Consider the following 16997-nt stretch of genomic DNA (forward strand, 5'->3'; position numbering starts at 1 on the left):
GAATTAGACTACAGCGTAGGGTCGGGGGTTAGAGTTTGAATTAGACTACAGCGTAGGGTCGAGGGTTAGTGTTTGAATTAGACTCCAGCGTAGGGTCGAGGGTTAGTGTTTGAATTAGACTACAGCGTAGGGTCGGGGGTTAGAGTTTGAATTAGACTACAGCGTAGGGTCGGGGGTTAGAGTTTGAATTAGACTCCAGCGTAGGGTCGGGCGTTAGTTTGAATTAGACTACAGCGTAGGGTCGGGGGTTAGTGTTTGAATTAGACTCCAGCGTAGGGTCGAGGGTTAGTGTTTGAATTAGACTCCAGCGTAGGGTCGGGGGTTAGAGTTTGAATTAGACTCCAGCGTAGGGTCAAGGGTTAGTGTTTGAATTAGACTCCAGCGTAGGGTCGGGGGTTTGAATTCGACTACAGCGTAGGGTCGGGGGTTTGAATTAGACTCCAGCGTAGGGTCGGGGGTTTGAATTAGACTACAGCGTAGGGTCGGGGGTTTGAATTCGACTACAGCGTAGGGTCGGGGGTTTGAATTCGACTACAGCGTAGGGTCGGGGGTTTGAATTCGACTACAGCGTAGGGTCGGGGGTTAGAGTTTGAATTAGACTCCAGCGTAGGGTCGGGGGTTAGTGTTTGAATTAGACTCCAGCGTAGGGTCGGGGGTTTGAATTAGACTACAGCGTAGGGTCGGGGGTTTGAATTCGACTACAGCGTAGGGTCGGGGGTTAGTGTTTGAATTAGACTCCAGCGTAGGGTCGAGGGTTAGTGTTTGAATTAGACTACAGCGTAGGGTCGGGGGGTAGTGTTTGAATTAGACTCCAGCGTAGGGTCGGGGGTTAGAGTTTGAATTAGACTCCAGCGTAGGGTCGGGGGTTAGAGTTTGAATTAGACTACAGCGTAGGGTCGGGGGTTAGAGTTTGAATTAGACTACAGCGTAGGGTCGGGGGTTAGAGTTTGAATTAGACTCCAGCGTAGGGTCGGGCGTTAGTTTGAATTAGACTCCAGCGTAGGGTCGGGGGTTAGAGTTTGAATTAGACTCCAGCGTAGGGTCGGGGGTTAGAGTTTGAATTAGACTACAGCGTAGGGTCGGGGGTTAGAGTTTGAATTAGACTACAGCGTAGGGTCGGGGGTTAGAGTTTGAATTAGACTACAGCGTAGGGTCGGGGGTTAGAGTTTGAATTAGACTCCAGCGTAGGGTCGGGCGTTAGTTTGAATTAGACTCCAGTGTAGGGTCGGGGGTTAGTGTTTGAATTAGACTCCAGCGTAGGGTCGGGGGTTAGTGTTTGAATTAGACTCCAGCGTAGGGTCGGGGGTTAGTGTTTGAATTAGACTCCAGCGTAGGGTCGGGGGTTAGAGTTTGAATTAGACTCCAGCGTAGGGTCGGGGGTTAGAGTTTGAATTAGACTACAGCGTAGGGTCGGGGGTTAGTGTTTGAATTAGACTCCAGCGTAGGGTCGGGAGTTTGAATTAGACTCCAGCGTAGGGTCGAGGGTTAGTGTTTGAATTAGACTACAGCGTAGGGTCGAGGGTTAGTGTTTGAATTAGACTCCAGCGTAGGGTCGGGGGTTTGAATTAGACTCCAGCGTAGGGTCGGGGGTTTGAATTAGACTCCAGCGTAGGGTCGGGCGTTAGTTTGAATTAGACTCCAGTGTAGGGTCGGGGGTTAGTGTTTGAATTAGACTCCAGCGTAGGGTCGGGGGTTAGTGTTTGAATTAGACTCCAGCGTAGGGTCGGGGGTTAGTGTTTGAATTAGACTCCAGCGTAGGGTCGGGGGTTAGAGTTTGAATTAGACTCCAGCGTAGGGTCGGGGGTTAGAGTTTGAATTAGACTACAGCGTAGGGTCGGGGGTTAGTGTTTGAATTAGACTCCAGCGTAGGGTCGGGGGTTAGTGTTTGAATTAGACTCCAGCGTAGGGTCGAGGGTTAGTGTTTGAATTAGACTACAGCGTAGGGTCGAGGGTTAGTGTTTGAATTAGACTCCAGCGTAGGGTCGGGGGTTTGAATTAGACTCCAGCGTAGGGTCGGGGGTTTGAATTAGACTCCAGCGTAGGGTCGGGGGTTTGAATTAGACTCCAGCGTAGGGTCGGGGGTTTGAATTAGACTCCAGCGTAGGGTCGGGGGTTTGAATTAGACTCCAGCGTAGGGTCGGGGGTTAGAGTTTGAATTAGACTACAGCGTAGGGTCGGGGGTTAGTGTTTGAATTAGACTCCAGCGTAGGGTCGGGGGTTTGAATTAGACTCCAGCGTAGGGTCGGGGGTTAGAGTTTGAATTAGACTCCAGCGTAGGGTCGGGGGTTAGTGTTTGAATTAGACTCCAGCGTAGGGTCGGGGGTTAGTGTTTGAATTAGACTCCAGCGTAGGGTCGGGGGTTAGTGTTTGAATTAGACTACAGCGTAGGGTCGGGAGTTTGAATTAGACTCCAGCGTAGGGTCGGGAGTTTGAATTAGACTCCAGCGTAGGGTCGTGGGTTAGTGTTTGAATTAGACTACAGCGTAGGGTCGGGGTTAGTGTTTGAATTAGACTACAGCGTAGGGTCGGGAGTTTGAATTAGACTCCAGCGTAGGGTCGGGGGTTAGTGTTTGAATTAGACTACAGCGTAGGGTCGGGAGTTTGAATTAGACTCCAGCGTAGGGTCGGGAGTTTGAATTAGACTCCAGCGTAGGGTCGAGGGTTAGTGTTTGAATTAGACTACAGCGTAGGGTCGAGGGTTAGTGTTTGAATTAGACTACAGCGTAGGGTCGGGGGTTAGTGTTTGAATTAGACTACAGCGTAGGGTCGAGGGTTAGTGTTTGAATTAGACTACAGCGTAGGGTCGGGGGTTAGTGTTTGAATTAGACTACAGCGTGGGGTCGGGGGTTAGAGTTTGAATTAGACTACAGCGTAGGGTCGGGGGTTAGAGTTTGAATTAGACTACAGCGTAGGGTCGGGCGTTAGTTTGAATTAGACTACAGCGTAGGGTCGGGGGTTAGAGTTTGAATTAGACTACAGCGTAGGGTCGGGGGTTTGAATTAGACTACAGCGTAGGGTCGGGAGTTTGAATTAGACTACAGCGTAGGGTCGGGAGTTTGAATTAGACTACAGCGTAGGGTCGGGAGTTTGAATTAGACTACAGCGTAGGGTCGGGAGTTTGAATTAGACTACAGCGTAGGGTCGGGAGTTTGAATTAGACTACAGCGTAGGGTCGGGGGTTTGAATTAGACTACAGCGTAGGGTCGGGGGTTTGAATTAGACTACAGTGTAGGGTCGGGCGTTAGTGTTTGAATTAGACTACAGCGTAGGGTCGGGCGTTAGTGTTTGAATTAGACTACAGCGTAGGGTCGGGAGTTTGAATTAGACTACAGCGTAGGGTCGGGGGTTAGTGTTTGAATTAGACTACAGCGTAGGGTCGGGGGTTAGAGTTTGAATTAGACTACAGCGTAGGGTCGGGAGTTTGAATTAGACTACAGCGTAGGGTCGGGCGTTTGAATTAGACTACAGCGTAGGGTCGGGAGTTTGAATTAGACTACAGCGTAGGGTCGGGCGTTAGTGTTTTAATTAGACTACAGCGTAGGGTCGGGGGTTTGAATTAGACTACAGCGTAGGGTCGGGAGTTTGAATTAGACTACAGCGTAGGGTCGGGCGTTAGTGTTTGAATTAGACTACAGCGTAGGGTCGGGGGTTAGAGTTTGAATTAGACTACAGCGTAGGGTCGGGGGTTAGAGTTTGAATTAGACTCCAGCGTAGGGCCGGGGGTTAGTGTTTGAATTAGACTCCAGCGTGGGGTCGGGGGTTAGTGTTTGAATTAGACTACAGCGTAGGGTCGTGAGTTTGAATTAGACTACAGCGTAGGGTCGGGGTTAGTGTTTGAATTAGACTACAGCGTAGGGTCGGGGGTTAGTGTTTGAATTAGACTACAGCGTAGGGTCGGGGGTTAGAGTTTGAATTAGACTACAGCGTAGGGTCGGGAGTTTGAATTAGACTACAGCGTAGGGTCGGGGGTTTGAATTAGACTACAGCGTAGGGTCGGGGGTTTGAATTAGACTACAGCGTAGGGTCGGGGGTTAGAGTTTGAATTAGACTACAGTGTAGGGTCGGGGGTTAGACCTTCTCTAGTCGTCCTGTGGTGTAGATATCCAGGTCAAAGAACTGAGGGAGCTGCAGCAGGTTGGTCACCTTCTCTGTATCTATGGAGTACTGAAACAAAGAGAGGCAGCACACTCACACACAGTACTGCATGCAGGGGACACACGTTTATTAGAGGATGAAGGTGCAGTGTCCTACCTTGGCCAGCAGAGGGGGTAACGTCACAGCAAACAGCTCTGTCATTCTGGTCCTGTCATCTAGCTGGGTCTTCTTCTCCTTTGCTGTCATCACCTGGCGGGAGAACAAACCCCATTGTAAATACAACCCATGTTTATTTATTTTCCCTTTTGTAATTAAACTATTTGCACATAGTAATATAACTTTACATAGCCATGACATTTGAAATGTCTTTATTCTTTCGAAACTCGTGAGTGTGATGTTTACTGTTAATTTTTTATTGTTTATTATCTATTTCGCTTGCTTTGGCAATATAAACATACATTTCCCATGCCAATGAAGCCCATTGACTTGAGAGACAGAGAGAGTTCCCTTTTCTGACCAGTCTAGTGTCTTACCCTCTTCCCAGTTCCGCGGCCTACGGGCGGGTGGCACTCTGCAGCCTGGCGCACCGTACACAGCATTATCTCTATGAGAGCCGTCTCCTGTCTGTCTGTCAGGGCTACACACACCAGATATATTAGAGACAAGGTATAGAGGTTATGGGTCAAAGGTCAAGTATAGAGGTCAGAGGTCATACCTTCCTCCCCTGGCACAGGGTCGTCCAGTAGCAGGCTGGTCATACATTCCCAGTCCTTCAGTAGGTCTGCTCCACTCTCCCACAGAGAGTCCACCAGGTACGCAGCATGCTCATGAAGCTGGAATACACACGGGAGAGATAAGCAGGGGCAGGGTATTTCTCCCAGTGAGTCTTGTAAGTATGCAGCATGTTCATGGAGGTAGAGACAGAGTCAGAGACCGTGTGTGTGTGTGTGTGTGTGTGTGTGTGTGTGTGTGTGTGTGTGTGTGTGTGTACCTCGCTCTCCAGGAAGAAGAAAACAGTAGTTTTGATGAGGTTGGCGTTGGGGCTTTGTCTCCCTCTCCTCTTGGGGGCGCCCTCCTCTTCCGGCTCCCGCGTACTGAACAGTCTGGAGAGCAGAGTCACGAGTATTAGATTTAGAAAACTATATCAAATTACCCTAAATAAACAAAAGTATGTGGACACCCCTTCAAATTAGTGGATTTGGCTATTTCAGCCACACCCGTTACTGACAGGTGTATAAAAATCGAGCACACTGCCATGCAATCTCCATAGACAAACATTAGCAGTAGAATGGCCTTACTGAAGAGCTCAGTGACCTTCAATGTGGCACCGTCAACAAGTCAGGTAATTAAATTTCTACCCCTGCTAGAGCTGCCCCGGTCAACTGTAAGTGCTGTTATTGTGAAGTGGGAACTTTTAGGAGCAACAACGGTTCAGCAGCGAAGTGGTAGGCCACACAAGCTCACAGAACGGGACTGCTGAGTACTGAAGTGCGTAAAAATCTGTCCTTGTTTGAAACACTCACTACTGAGTTCCAAACGGCCTCTGAAAGCAACTTCAGCACAAGAACTGTTCATCGAGAGATTCATGAAATGGGTTTCCATGGCCGAGCAGCCACACACAAGCCTAAGATCACCATGAGCAACGCCAAGCATATGGATGGTTGTAAAGATGGGGAGAGGTCTGTCCGTAATAAAGAGACGCTCTGCAGGCTCTAGTTTTGCCTTATCTTGATTATGGTCCAGTCATGTGGTCGAGTGCTGCAAGGAAAGACCTAGTTAAGCTGCAGCTGGCCCAGAACAGAGCGGCACGTCTTGCTCTTCATTGTAATCAGAGGGCTGATATAAATACTATGCATGCCAGTCTCTCTTGGCTAAGAGTTGAGGAGAGACTGACTGCATCACTTCTTTTTATAAGAAACAATGTGTGGAAAAACCCATTGTTTGCATAGTCAACTTACACACAGCTCTGACACACACACTTACTCCACCAGACATGCCACCAGGGGTCTTTTCAGTCCCCAAATCCAGATCAAATTCAACAACACGTACAGTATTATATAGAGCCATCTCGTATTGCGCAATCGAACAGCAAACCCAGTTTCAAAAAACAGATAAAGCAACACCTCACGGCACAACGCCTCTCCCCTATTTGACCGAGATAGTTTGTGTATTGACATGTAGGCCTTTAAAAAAAATGTAATTGACGTAGTTTTGTCCTTGTCTATTAATGTTCTGTATTATGTCATGTTTCATGTGGACCCCAGGAAGAGTAGCTGCTGCTTCTCAACAGCTAATGGGGATCCTAATAAAATACCAAGGCGTCCGCTGGAGTGATGTAAAGCTCGCCACCATTGGACACTGGAGCAGTGGAAACGCGTTCTCTGGAGCGATGAATCACGCTTCACCATCTGGCAGTCCGACAAACTAATCTGGGTTTCGGCGGATGCCATGAGAACGTTACCTGCCCCAATGCATAGCGCCAATTGTAACGTTTGGTGGAGGAATAATGGTCTGGGGCTGGGCCCCTTAGGGTTCAGACTAGGCCCCTTAGCTCCAGTGAAAGGAATTCTTAACACTGCAGCATACAATGACATTCTAGACGATTCTGTGCTTCCAACTTTGTGGCAACAATTTGGGAAAGGCCCTTTCCTGTTTCAGCATGACAATGCCCCCGTGCACAAAGCGAGGTCCACTCTGGTTTATCGAGATCTGTGTGGAAGAACTTGACTGGCCTACAGAGCCCCCTGACCTCAACCCCATCGAATACTTTTGGGATGAATTGGAACGACCTCACTAATGCTCTTGTGGCTGAATGGAAGCAAGTCCCCGCAGCAATGTTCCAACATCTAGTGGAAAACCTTCCCAGAAGAGTGGAGGCTGTTATAGCAGCAAAGGGGGGGACCAACTTCATATTAATGCCCCTGATTTTGGAATGAGATGTTTGAGGAGCAGGTGTCCACATACTTTTGGTCATATAGTGTATATAAACCTCACCTATAGGCACTAACCCAGCCTAAATAAAACAGACAAGGAATGTGTCCACGCCAGAAAACCATATCCCAGATCTACCAACCTCAAGTTCCTACTCTCTCCTTCTCCTCACACCCCCTTTCTCCTCCTGCCTGCCCCTCTCTTTCTCTAATCCATCCACCTTCCTCTCTTCAGCTCTGCTCCCTCTATCTCTTGCTGTTCCAGGGAAGAAACCAGACATGGGGTTTTAGCATCACATTTTACATTTTGCAGGACAATCTCTTGAACTGTTTTCAAGAGTATTTTGATTGATTGATAGGACTTAAGAGAAAATAAATACATGATAGAAGAATGTGTGACAACAGATTAAATAAAAAATTAAATAAAACAAATCCTACTTCTTGAAGAGGAACTCCCCGGCTGCTATGGCGACCGGTCGGTGGGCGGAGTAGACCAGGTGATAGACGCTCTCACAGTCCTCCGGGCTCAGTACCTCATCTGTACTACTGTAATACACATACAATCCCCCGGGCTCAGTACCTCATCTGTACTACACATACCATACAATCCCCCGGGCTCAATAGCTCATCTGTACTACTGTAACACACACACACCATACAATCCCCCGGGCTCAATACCTCATCTGTACTACTGTAATACACACACCATACAATCCCCCGGGCTCAATACCTCATCTGTACTACTGTAATACACACACCATACAATCCCCCGGGCTCAATACCTCATCTGTACTACTGTAATACACATACAATCCCCCGGGCTCAATACCTCATCTGTACTACTGTAATACACACACCATACAATCCCCCGGGCTCAATACCTCATCTGTACTACTGTAATACACATACCATACAATCCCCCGGGCTCAGTACCTCATCTGTACTACTGTAATACACATACCATACAATCCCCCGGGCTCAATACCTCATCTGTACTACTGTAATACACATACAATCCCCCGGGCTCAATACCTCATCTGTACTACTGTAATACACACACCATACAATCCCCCGGGCTCAGTACCTCATCTGTACTACTGTAATACACATACCATACAATCCCCCGGGCTCAGTACCTCATCTGTACTACTGTAATACACATACAATCCCCCGGGCTCAATAGCTCATCTGTACTACTGTAATACACATACAATCCCCCGGGCTCAGTACCTCATCTGTACTACACATACCATACAATCCCCCGGGCTCAATACCTCATCTGTACTACACATACCATACAATCCCCCGGGCTCAATACCTCATCTGTACTACACATACCATACAATCCCCCGGGCTCAATACCTCATCTGTACTACTGTAATACACACACACCATACAATCCCCCGGGCTCAATACCTCATCTGTACTACTGTAATACACATACCATACAATCCCCCGGGCTCAATACCTCATCTGTACTACTGTAATACACATACAATCCCCCGGGCTCAGTACCTCATCTGTACTACTGTAATACACATACCATACAATCCCCCGGGCTCAATACCTCATCTGTATTACTGTAATACACATACAATCCCCCGGGCTCAATACCTCATCTGTACTACTGTAATACACACACCATACAATCCCCCGGGCTCAGTACCTCATCTGTACTACTGTAATACACATACCATACAATCCCCCGGGCTCAGTACCTCATCTGTACTACTGTAATACACATACAATCCCCCGGGCTCAATAGCTCATCTGTACTACTGTAATACACATACAATCCCCCGGGCTCAGTACCTCATCTGTACTACACATACCATACAATCCCCCGGGCTCAATACCTCATCTGTACTACACATACCATACAATCCCCCGGGCTCAATACCTCATCTGTACTACACATACCATACAATCCCCCGGGCTCAATACCTCATCTGTACTACTGTAATACACACACACCATACAATCCCCCGGGCTCAATACCTCATCTGTACTACTGTAATACACATACCATACAATCCCCCGGGCTCAATACCTCATCTGTACTACTGTAATACACATACAATCCCCCGGGCTCAGTACCTCATCTGTACTACTGTAATAGACACAGTATAGATGAAACACAAATGAAACACCGACAGCTGAACTGTAGCAACTTACTGTAGTACCAGAGTGAGCAGTTTAATTGCTTGTACTGCAACGTCATACTCCTTGTCCAGAGTCATGGAGACAATGCGGTCCTGTGAAGAGAGGAAATTAATGACAAAGATTCAGATTTAGCTGAAATACTTCTACTCAAAATCAACAGGGCATAGTAGTAGTTCAGCCAGGAAATACCTCTACTCAACACCGCTGGGCCCACCCATATGAAAACTCATGAACGTACTACTGTAAGTCGTTTTGGATAAAATAGTCTGCTAAATGGCATTTGTTATGAAAATTGAGCCTTGAGGTAACTAGTTGTAGTGTATTGATGTGTCCACCAGGTGGCGCTCTGACCTTGAAGCGGCTGGTGAACAGCTCCAGTCTGGTGTTCAGTTCTCTGTTGTAGTAGAGACCCTGCAGCGCTGTCAAACATTTCAGACGCACCTCGCCTTGCTACACACACACACACACACACACACACACACACACACACACACACACACGTTGGAATTACACACGCTTCTAACACACACATACAAACTCGTTAGAATTGCACACACACCTAACTCAAACACAACACCTTGCTAACAAGCACGCGGACACACACACTCTCCCTCACCTTGTCGTGCATGGTCCAGCCTACGTATTTCAGGTAGCTGTCGTTGAGGAAGGCGTCACTGTACAGCTTCATCCACATTCCTATCTCCTCTATAGTGATAGCTCTGATCTCTGCTATGGCATCACTGTAACACAACACACAACCTTCATCATCATCATCATCATCATACCCTCTATACAGTGGGATAATATATCTCAAATGAAATCCATCCTATTTATGATCATTACTATGATGGGAACAATGGACAGGCCACGTACCGATATCGGTGTACAAACACACCCTTGAATATAGCATTCATCATGTTTTCAATTTCGTCCTGGTTTTCTTGAAGCTGAAATTAGAACAAGAAATCAGTAAGATAACATTTTGATATAACATTTTGATCAGGGTTCATCAGGCTGAACTTACACCAAGAAAATCAAGATAACCAAACATTACAGAGAGATAGCTAGTATAGTTATGAAGGCACAGAGGTGTATAATTACACAGTGTTTCATGTTGTTCTGGTGGGGTTGTATTAGTAGGAGACAACAGTGTTTCATGTTGTTCTGGTGGGGTTGTATTAGTAGTAGGAGACAACAGTGTTTCATGTTGTTCTGGTGGGGTTGTATTAGTAGTAGGAGACAAGTGTTTCATGTTGTTCTGGTGGGGTTGTATTAGTAGTAGGAGACAACAGTGTTTCATGTTGTTCTGGTGGGGTTGTATTAGTAGTAGGAGACAACAGTGTTTCATGTTGTTCTGGTGGGGTTGTATTAGTAGTAGGAGACAGCAGTGTTTCATGTTGTTCTGGTGGGGTTGTATTAGTAGTAGGAGACAACAGTGTTTCATGTTGTTCTGGTGGGGTTGTATTAGTAGTAGGAGACAACAGTGTTTCATGTTGTTCTGGTGGGGTTGTATTAGTAGGAGACAACAGTGTTTCATGTTGTTCTGGTGGGGTTGTATTAGTAGGAGGAGACAACAGTGTTTCATGTTGTTCTGGTGGGGTGGTATTAGTAGTAGGAGACAACAGTGTTTCATGTTGTTCTGGTGGGGTTGTATTAGTAATAGGAGACAACAGTGTTTCATGTTGTTCTGGTGGGGTTGTATTAGTAGTAGGAGACAACAGTGTTTCATGTTGTTCTGGTGGGGTGGTATTAGTAGTAGGAGACAACAGTGTTTCATGTTGTTCTGGTGGGGTTGTATTAGTAGTAGGAGACAAGTGTTTCATGTTGTTCTGGTGGGGTGGTATTAGTAGTAGGAGACAACAGTGTTTCATGTTGTTCTGGTGGGGTGGTATTAGTAGTAGGAGACAGCAGTGTTTCATGTTGTTCTGGTGGGGTTGTATTAGTAGTAGGAGACAGCAGTGTTTCATGTTGTTCTGGTGGGGTTGTATTAGTAGTAGGAGACAACAGTGTTTCATGTTGTTCTGGTGGGGTTGTATTAGTAGTAGGAGACAACAGTGTTTCATGTTGTTCTGGTGGGGTTGTATTAGTAGTAGGAGACAAGTGTTTCATGTTGTTCTGGTGGGGTTGTATTAGTAGTAGGAGACAACAGTGTTTCATGTTGTTCTGGTGGGGTTGTATTAGTAGTAGGAGACAACAGTGTTTCATGTTGTTCTGGTGGGGTTGTATTAGTAGGAGACAACAGTGTTTCATGTTGTTCTGGTGGGGTTGTATTAGTAGGAGGAGACAACAGTGTTTCATGTTGTTCTGGTGGGGTTGTATTAGTAGTAGGAGACAACAGTGTTTCATGTTGTTCTGGTGGGGTGGTATTAGTAGTAGGAGACAAGTGTTTCATGTTGTTCTGGTGGGGTTGTATTAGTAGGAGGAGACAACAGTGTTTCATGTTGTTCTGGTGGGGTTGTATTAGTAGTAGGAGACAACAGTGTTTCATGTTGTTCTGGTGGGGTTGTATTAGTAGTAGGAGACAACAGTGTTTCATGTTGATCTGGTGGGGTTGTATTAGTAGTAGGAGACAACAGTGTTTCATGTTGTTCTGGTGGGGTTGTATTAGTAGTAGGAGACAACAGTGTTTCATGTTGTTCTGGTGGGGTTGTATTAGTAGTAGGAGACAACAGTGTTTCATGTTGTTCTGGTGGGGTTGTATTAGTAGGAGACAACAGTGTTTCATGTTGTTCTGGTGGGGTGGTATTAGTAGTAGGAGACAACAGTGTTTCATGTTGTTCTGGTGGGGTGGTATTAGTAGTAGGAGACAACAGTGTTTCATGTTGTTCTGGTGGGGTGGTATTAGTAGTAGGAGACAACAGTGTTTCATGTTGTTCTGGTGGGGTTGTATTAGTAGGAGGAGACAACAGTGTTTCATGTTGTTCTGGTGGGGTTGTATTAGTAGTAGGAGACAACAGTGTTTCATGTTGTTCTGGTGGGGTGGTATTAGTAGGAGGAGACAACAGTGTTTCATGTTGTTCTGGTGGGGTTGTATTAGTAGTAGGAGACAACAGTGTTTCATGTTGTTCTGGTGGGGTTGTATTAGTAATAGGAGACAACAGTGTTTCATGTTGTTCTGGTGGGGTTGTATTAGTAGGAGGAGACAACAGTGTTTCATGTTGTTCTGGTGGGGTTGTATTAGTAGGAGAGAGCATTGTTTCATGTTCTGGTGTGGTCGTAGTAGAATTATCGTGCAGATGGAAGCCCAGTGGGACACAGTGTTATATAAACTAGGACACAGCCATTGATGCCAGCTCAACCACAGGGCCTAGTAGAACCCTTTAACTCTCCCTGTCTGACTACAGGCTAACTGACTGGTTACGCTCCTACAGCATGTCTTCAAGCATCCTCATCTCTAAATGTAATACATCATCTGATTGGAAAACAACTCTCAGGAAGCTCCTGCACCTGGGTAACTTGTCTGTGCAGAGAGGATGTTTTAGAAAGCACATTCTGAGAAGCAGCGAGAGCAGATAACCCTAAGGAAAACGTGAGCCAAACTAACCTTAAACCAAAGGCCCAAGAAGCCTTAGCCAGTTCCCCAACACCAACCCAGGAGGAGCCTAACTCTGACCTCATCCCTCTCACCTCTTTGCGTTTCTGCAGCAGTAGCTCCAGCCGGTCGTTGGCTCTCTTGGCGACATTCTTGTTTCTCTCTGTCTCGTACTGCCGCTGTGTGTTGTCCATGTTGATGCTCAGGTTCAGAGCTACATTCACCAGGGCTGTCATCAGTTTCATGGCTATACACACATACACACACACACAGACAGTTAATCAGCGTACCCATGTGCCCAGGGAAGACAGAAATAACCGACTAACACAGACAGACATATGCCCTCGCCTCACCCACTCTATTACCTGCCAGTGTGCTGGTGTGCCTAAAGGCTCGGACCTGTGAGTCCGACAGTCCGGTGAGGAGCGATATGACCGTGTCCATGAGGTACTCATCATAGATGATGCTGTACTGACACTGTCTCACCAAGACAGCAATGAACTCACAGAAACTACCCTTAAACTTCTTCCACAGTGGACCCGCCATGGTCAGAGGATAGTCTCCGCTGTCCTATAGAGGGGTAGGAGGAGGGTGGAGAGAGAATGTTTATGGGAGTTATGGCTTCACTATTGCATGCAACTCAAAGGGCAATGACATGTAAAACTGAACCAATCAACTGGTACATTTCAGGTGACCGACTAAACTTTAACCCAGAGTGATGCACCTACCACGTCTCACACACTCACACACAAAACCTACCTCGTCAAACTCCTCTGTCATCCTCCTGATGATCTCAGAGTTCTGCATGTTTCGGAACATCTCTCCACTGACCACTCCTTTACAGCCAGAACACTGGATGAAGAAGTTGATCAGGTCTAGCAGAGCCATGTCCCTGTCGGTTTTATACGCCTCAATCCAGTCATCCACCACAGACTGGAGCCAGGACAAACAGCAGCAGAGTTAGACAATAAGTACAACTAACATACAGTCACTGTGTTTCAACTCTAATAAAGCTGTTCTGGTCAATAATCAAGAACTGTTGATAATCAAATAAACTATTGGCCTGTTAAAGGCCCAAGCCACTTCTGTGTGTAGGCTCCCAGATACACTATGTGTTTCACACACTATATATACAAAAGTATGTGAACACCCCTTCAAATGAGTGGATTCGGCTATTTCAGCCACACCAGTTGCTGACAGGTGTATAAAAAATTAAATAAATTTAACATTGGAAGAAATAGAGGAGAAAAAAAAGAAGTGACTTTCAATGTGGCACCGTCATAGGATGCCACCTTTCCAACAAGTCAGTGCGTCAAATTTCTGCCCTGCTAGAGCTGCTCTGGTCAACTGTTGTTGTGAAGTGGAAATGTCTAGGACCAACAACGTTGCGAAGTGGTAGGCCACACAAGCTCACTGAACGCGATCGCCAAGTGCTGAAGCGTGTAAAAATCACCTGTCCTTGGTTGCAAGACTCACCACCGAGTTCCAAACTGCCTCTGGAAGCAACGTCAGCACAAGAACTGTTCGTCGAGAGATTCATGAAATGGGTTTCCATGGCCGAGCGGCCGCACACAAGCCTAAGATCACCATGCGCAATGCCAAGCGTCAGCTGGAGTGGTGTAAGCTCGCTGCCATGGGAACAACAAATTGCGAGCCAGCCCTAATCGCCCAGTGTCAGTGCCCGACCTCACTAATGCTTGTGGCTGAATGGAAGCAAGTCCCCCGCAATGTTCCAACATCTAGTGGAAAGCCTTCCCAGAAGAGTGGAGGCTGTTATAGCAGCAAAGGGGGGACCAACTCCATATTAATGCCTAAGATTTTGGAATGAGATGTTTGACGAGCAGCTGTCCACATACTTTTGGTCAAGCAGCGTATACACACACACACACCTGCATGGCGCTTTTGCCCATCTTGACAACCTCGAACAGCATCAGGTTCTCCATGCCATTCTCCTGGTAGTGGCCGTTCATCCTCCCTGCACCCCCCACTCCCTTCCCCCCTTTACCCTTCTCTCCTGCCGCCTTCTTCCCCTTTTTCCCCCCCTGGGATGGAGGGAGTGGTGGAGAGAAAGAGAGTTGAGAAAAGTCAATAAAAGTGTAAACAGCATAATACTTACTAATATTATGTGTTGTGTATACAGTAGCTTGAGGATGAAGTGAATATTACGTGGTGTGTATTGATGGGTTGCATGTTATGTCACAATATTGTTTTGGACGTTCGTTTTGGACTGATGCCCGATTGAGCATTCTACTTAATGCATCATCAAAGAGCGCTGATGAAGATTAAATAAAAAAATGCATTACATTGGCTTGGAAATACAATGACATTCCAAGGGGGGGGTCAAATAATTAGTAGGAAAATCTTTTGACGTCACCAGATTGACTTTAGATGCAGTATAACTAGCTAACATTGAGGGGAGGCCATCGGATTTGAGCTCGCTAACTTTAGCATTGTTAGCTATTTCTGACAAACTTTGCTAGCTAATAACAACATTGCCATCTCTTTAAAGTAAATTTGACAACATGATAATGCTGGAAAAGTAGTTTCCTACTAAATATTTAACTACTTTACCAATGTCATGGTATTTCCAGGCACTACAGTGTAACTTAGACTAAACAGTAGTTAGTCTCCATCCAGAACGACTGGGCTTATCACCACTTTAAAACACCGCCGATAGAGGACATCTTGTGAACATTCATAACAATGGCATAACCAAGACAGAGGTGCAACCTATGAATAGCGTGAGGAAGAGGTTCTAATATTATGTTGTGGGGTATAGCGTGAGGAAGAGGTTCTAATATTATGTTGTGGGGTATAGCGTGAGGAAGAGGTTCTAATATTATGTTGTGGGGTATAGCGTGAGGAAGAGGTTCTAATATTATGTTGAGGGGTATAGCGTGAGGAAGAGGTTCTAATATTATGTTGAGGGGTATAGCGTGAGGAAGAGGTTCTAATATTATGTTGTGGGGTATAGCGTGAGGAAGAGGTTCTAATATTATGTTGTGGGGTATAGCGTGAGGAAGAGGTTCTAATATTATGTTGTGGGGTATAGCGTGAGGAAGAGGTTCTAATATTATGTTGTGGGGTATAGCGTGAGGAAGAGGTTCTAATATTATGTTGTGGGGTATAGCGTGAGGAAGAGGTTCTAATATTATGTTGTGGGGTATAGCGTGAGGAAGAGGTTCTAATATTATGTTGTGGGGTATAGCGTGAGGAAGAGGTTCTAATATTATGTTGTGGGGTATAGCGTGAGGAAGAGGTTCTAATATTATGTTGTGGGGTATAGCGTGAGGAAGAGGTTCTAATATTATGTTGTGGGGTATAGCGTGAGGAAGAGGTTCTAATATTATGTTGTGGGGTATAGCGTGAGGAAGAGGTTCTAATATTATGTTGTGGGGTATAGCGTGAGGAAGAGGTTCTAATATTATGTTGTGGGGTATAGCGTGAGGAAGAGGTTCTAATATTATGTTGTGGGGTATAGCGTGAGGAAGAGGTTCTAATATTATGTTGTGGGGTATAGCGTGAGGAAGAGGTTCTAATATTATGTTGTGGGGTATAGCGTGAGGAAGAGGTTCTAATATTATGTTGTGGGGTATAGCGTGAGGAAGAGGTTCTAATATTATGTTGTGGGGTATAGCGTGAGGAAGAGGTTCTAATATTATGTTGTGGGGTATAGCGTGAGGAAGAGGTTCTAATATTATGTTGTGGGGTATAGCGTGAGGAAGAGGTTCTAATATTATGTTGTGGGGTATAGCGTGAGGAAGAGGTTCTAATATTATGTTGTGGGGTATAGCGTGAGGAAGAGGTTCTAATATTATGTTGTGGGGTATAGCGTGAGGAAGAGGTTCTAATATTATGTTGTGGGGTATAGCGTGAGGAAGAGGTTCTAATATTATGTTGTGGGGTATAGCGTGAGGAAGAGGTTCTAATATTATGTTGTGGGGTATAGCGTGAGGAAGAGGTTCTAATATTATGTTGTGGGGTATAGCGTGAGGAAGAGGTTCTAATATTATGTTGTGGGGTATAGCGTGAGGAAGAGGTTCTAATATTATGTTGTGGGGTATAGCGTGAGGAAGAGGTTCTAATATTATGTTGTGGGGTATAGCGTGAGGAAGAGGTTCTAATATTATGTTGTGGGGTATAGCGTGAGGAAGAGGTTCTAATATTATGTTGTGGGGTATAGCGTGAGGAAGAGGTTCTAATATTATGTTGTGGGGTATAGCGTGAGGAAGAGGTTCTAATATTATGTTGTGGGTATAGCGTGAGGAAGAGGTTCT

The 16997-nt window shown here is 45.9% G+C and overlaps 1 protein-coding gene across 2 annotated transcripts in view; it reads right to left on the minus strand.

The window, feature by feature from the left end:
• The window catches only part of LOC120034667 (cohesin subunit SA-2-like), a 42211-nt gene that overhangs the window by 19459 nt on the left and 5755 nt on the right, over positions 1–16997 (minus strand). The window contains exons 4-17 of one of the 2 annotated variants that reach the window (XM_038981263.1): positions 14610–14762; positions 13480–13653; positions 13086–13290; positions 12816–12967; positions 10062–10135; positions 9805–9928; positions 9540–9638; positions 9201–9280; positions 7464–7571; positions 5087–5198; positions 4811–4928; positions 4629–4732; positions 4252–4344; positions 4075–4164 (exon numbers count right to left, since the gene is read on the minus strand). In XM_038981263.1, the coding sequence (XP_038837191.1) occupies positions 4075–4164; positions 4252–4344; positions 4629–4732; positions 4811–4928; positions 5087–5198; positions 7464–7571; positions 9201–9280; positions 9540–9638; positions 9805–9928; positions 10062–10135; positions 12816–12967; positions 13086–13290; positions 13480–13653; positions 14610–14762 (1686 nt within the window). Of the gene's footprint in view, positions 1–4074; positions 4165–4251; positions 4345–4628; positions 4733–4810; positions 4929–5086; positions 5199–7463; positions 7572–9200; positions 9281–9539; positions 9639–9804; positions 9929–10061; positions 10136–12815; positions 12968–13085; positions 13291–13479; positions 13654–14609; positions 14763–16997 lie in introns of those variants that run through there. The other variant, XM_038981264.1, reaches the window with a different exon arrangement.

Source organism: Salvelinus namaycush, chromosome 42 (assembly GCF_016432855.1).
Source record: "Salvelinus namaycush isolate Seneca chromosome 42, SaNama_1.0, whole genome shotgun sequence".
NCBI classification, from domain to species: domain Eukaryota; kingdom Metazoa; phylum Chordata; class Actinopteri; order Salmoniformes; family Salmonidae; genus Salvelinus; species Salvelinus namaycush.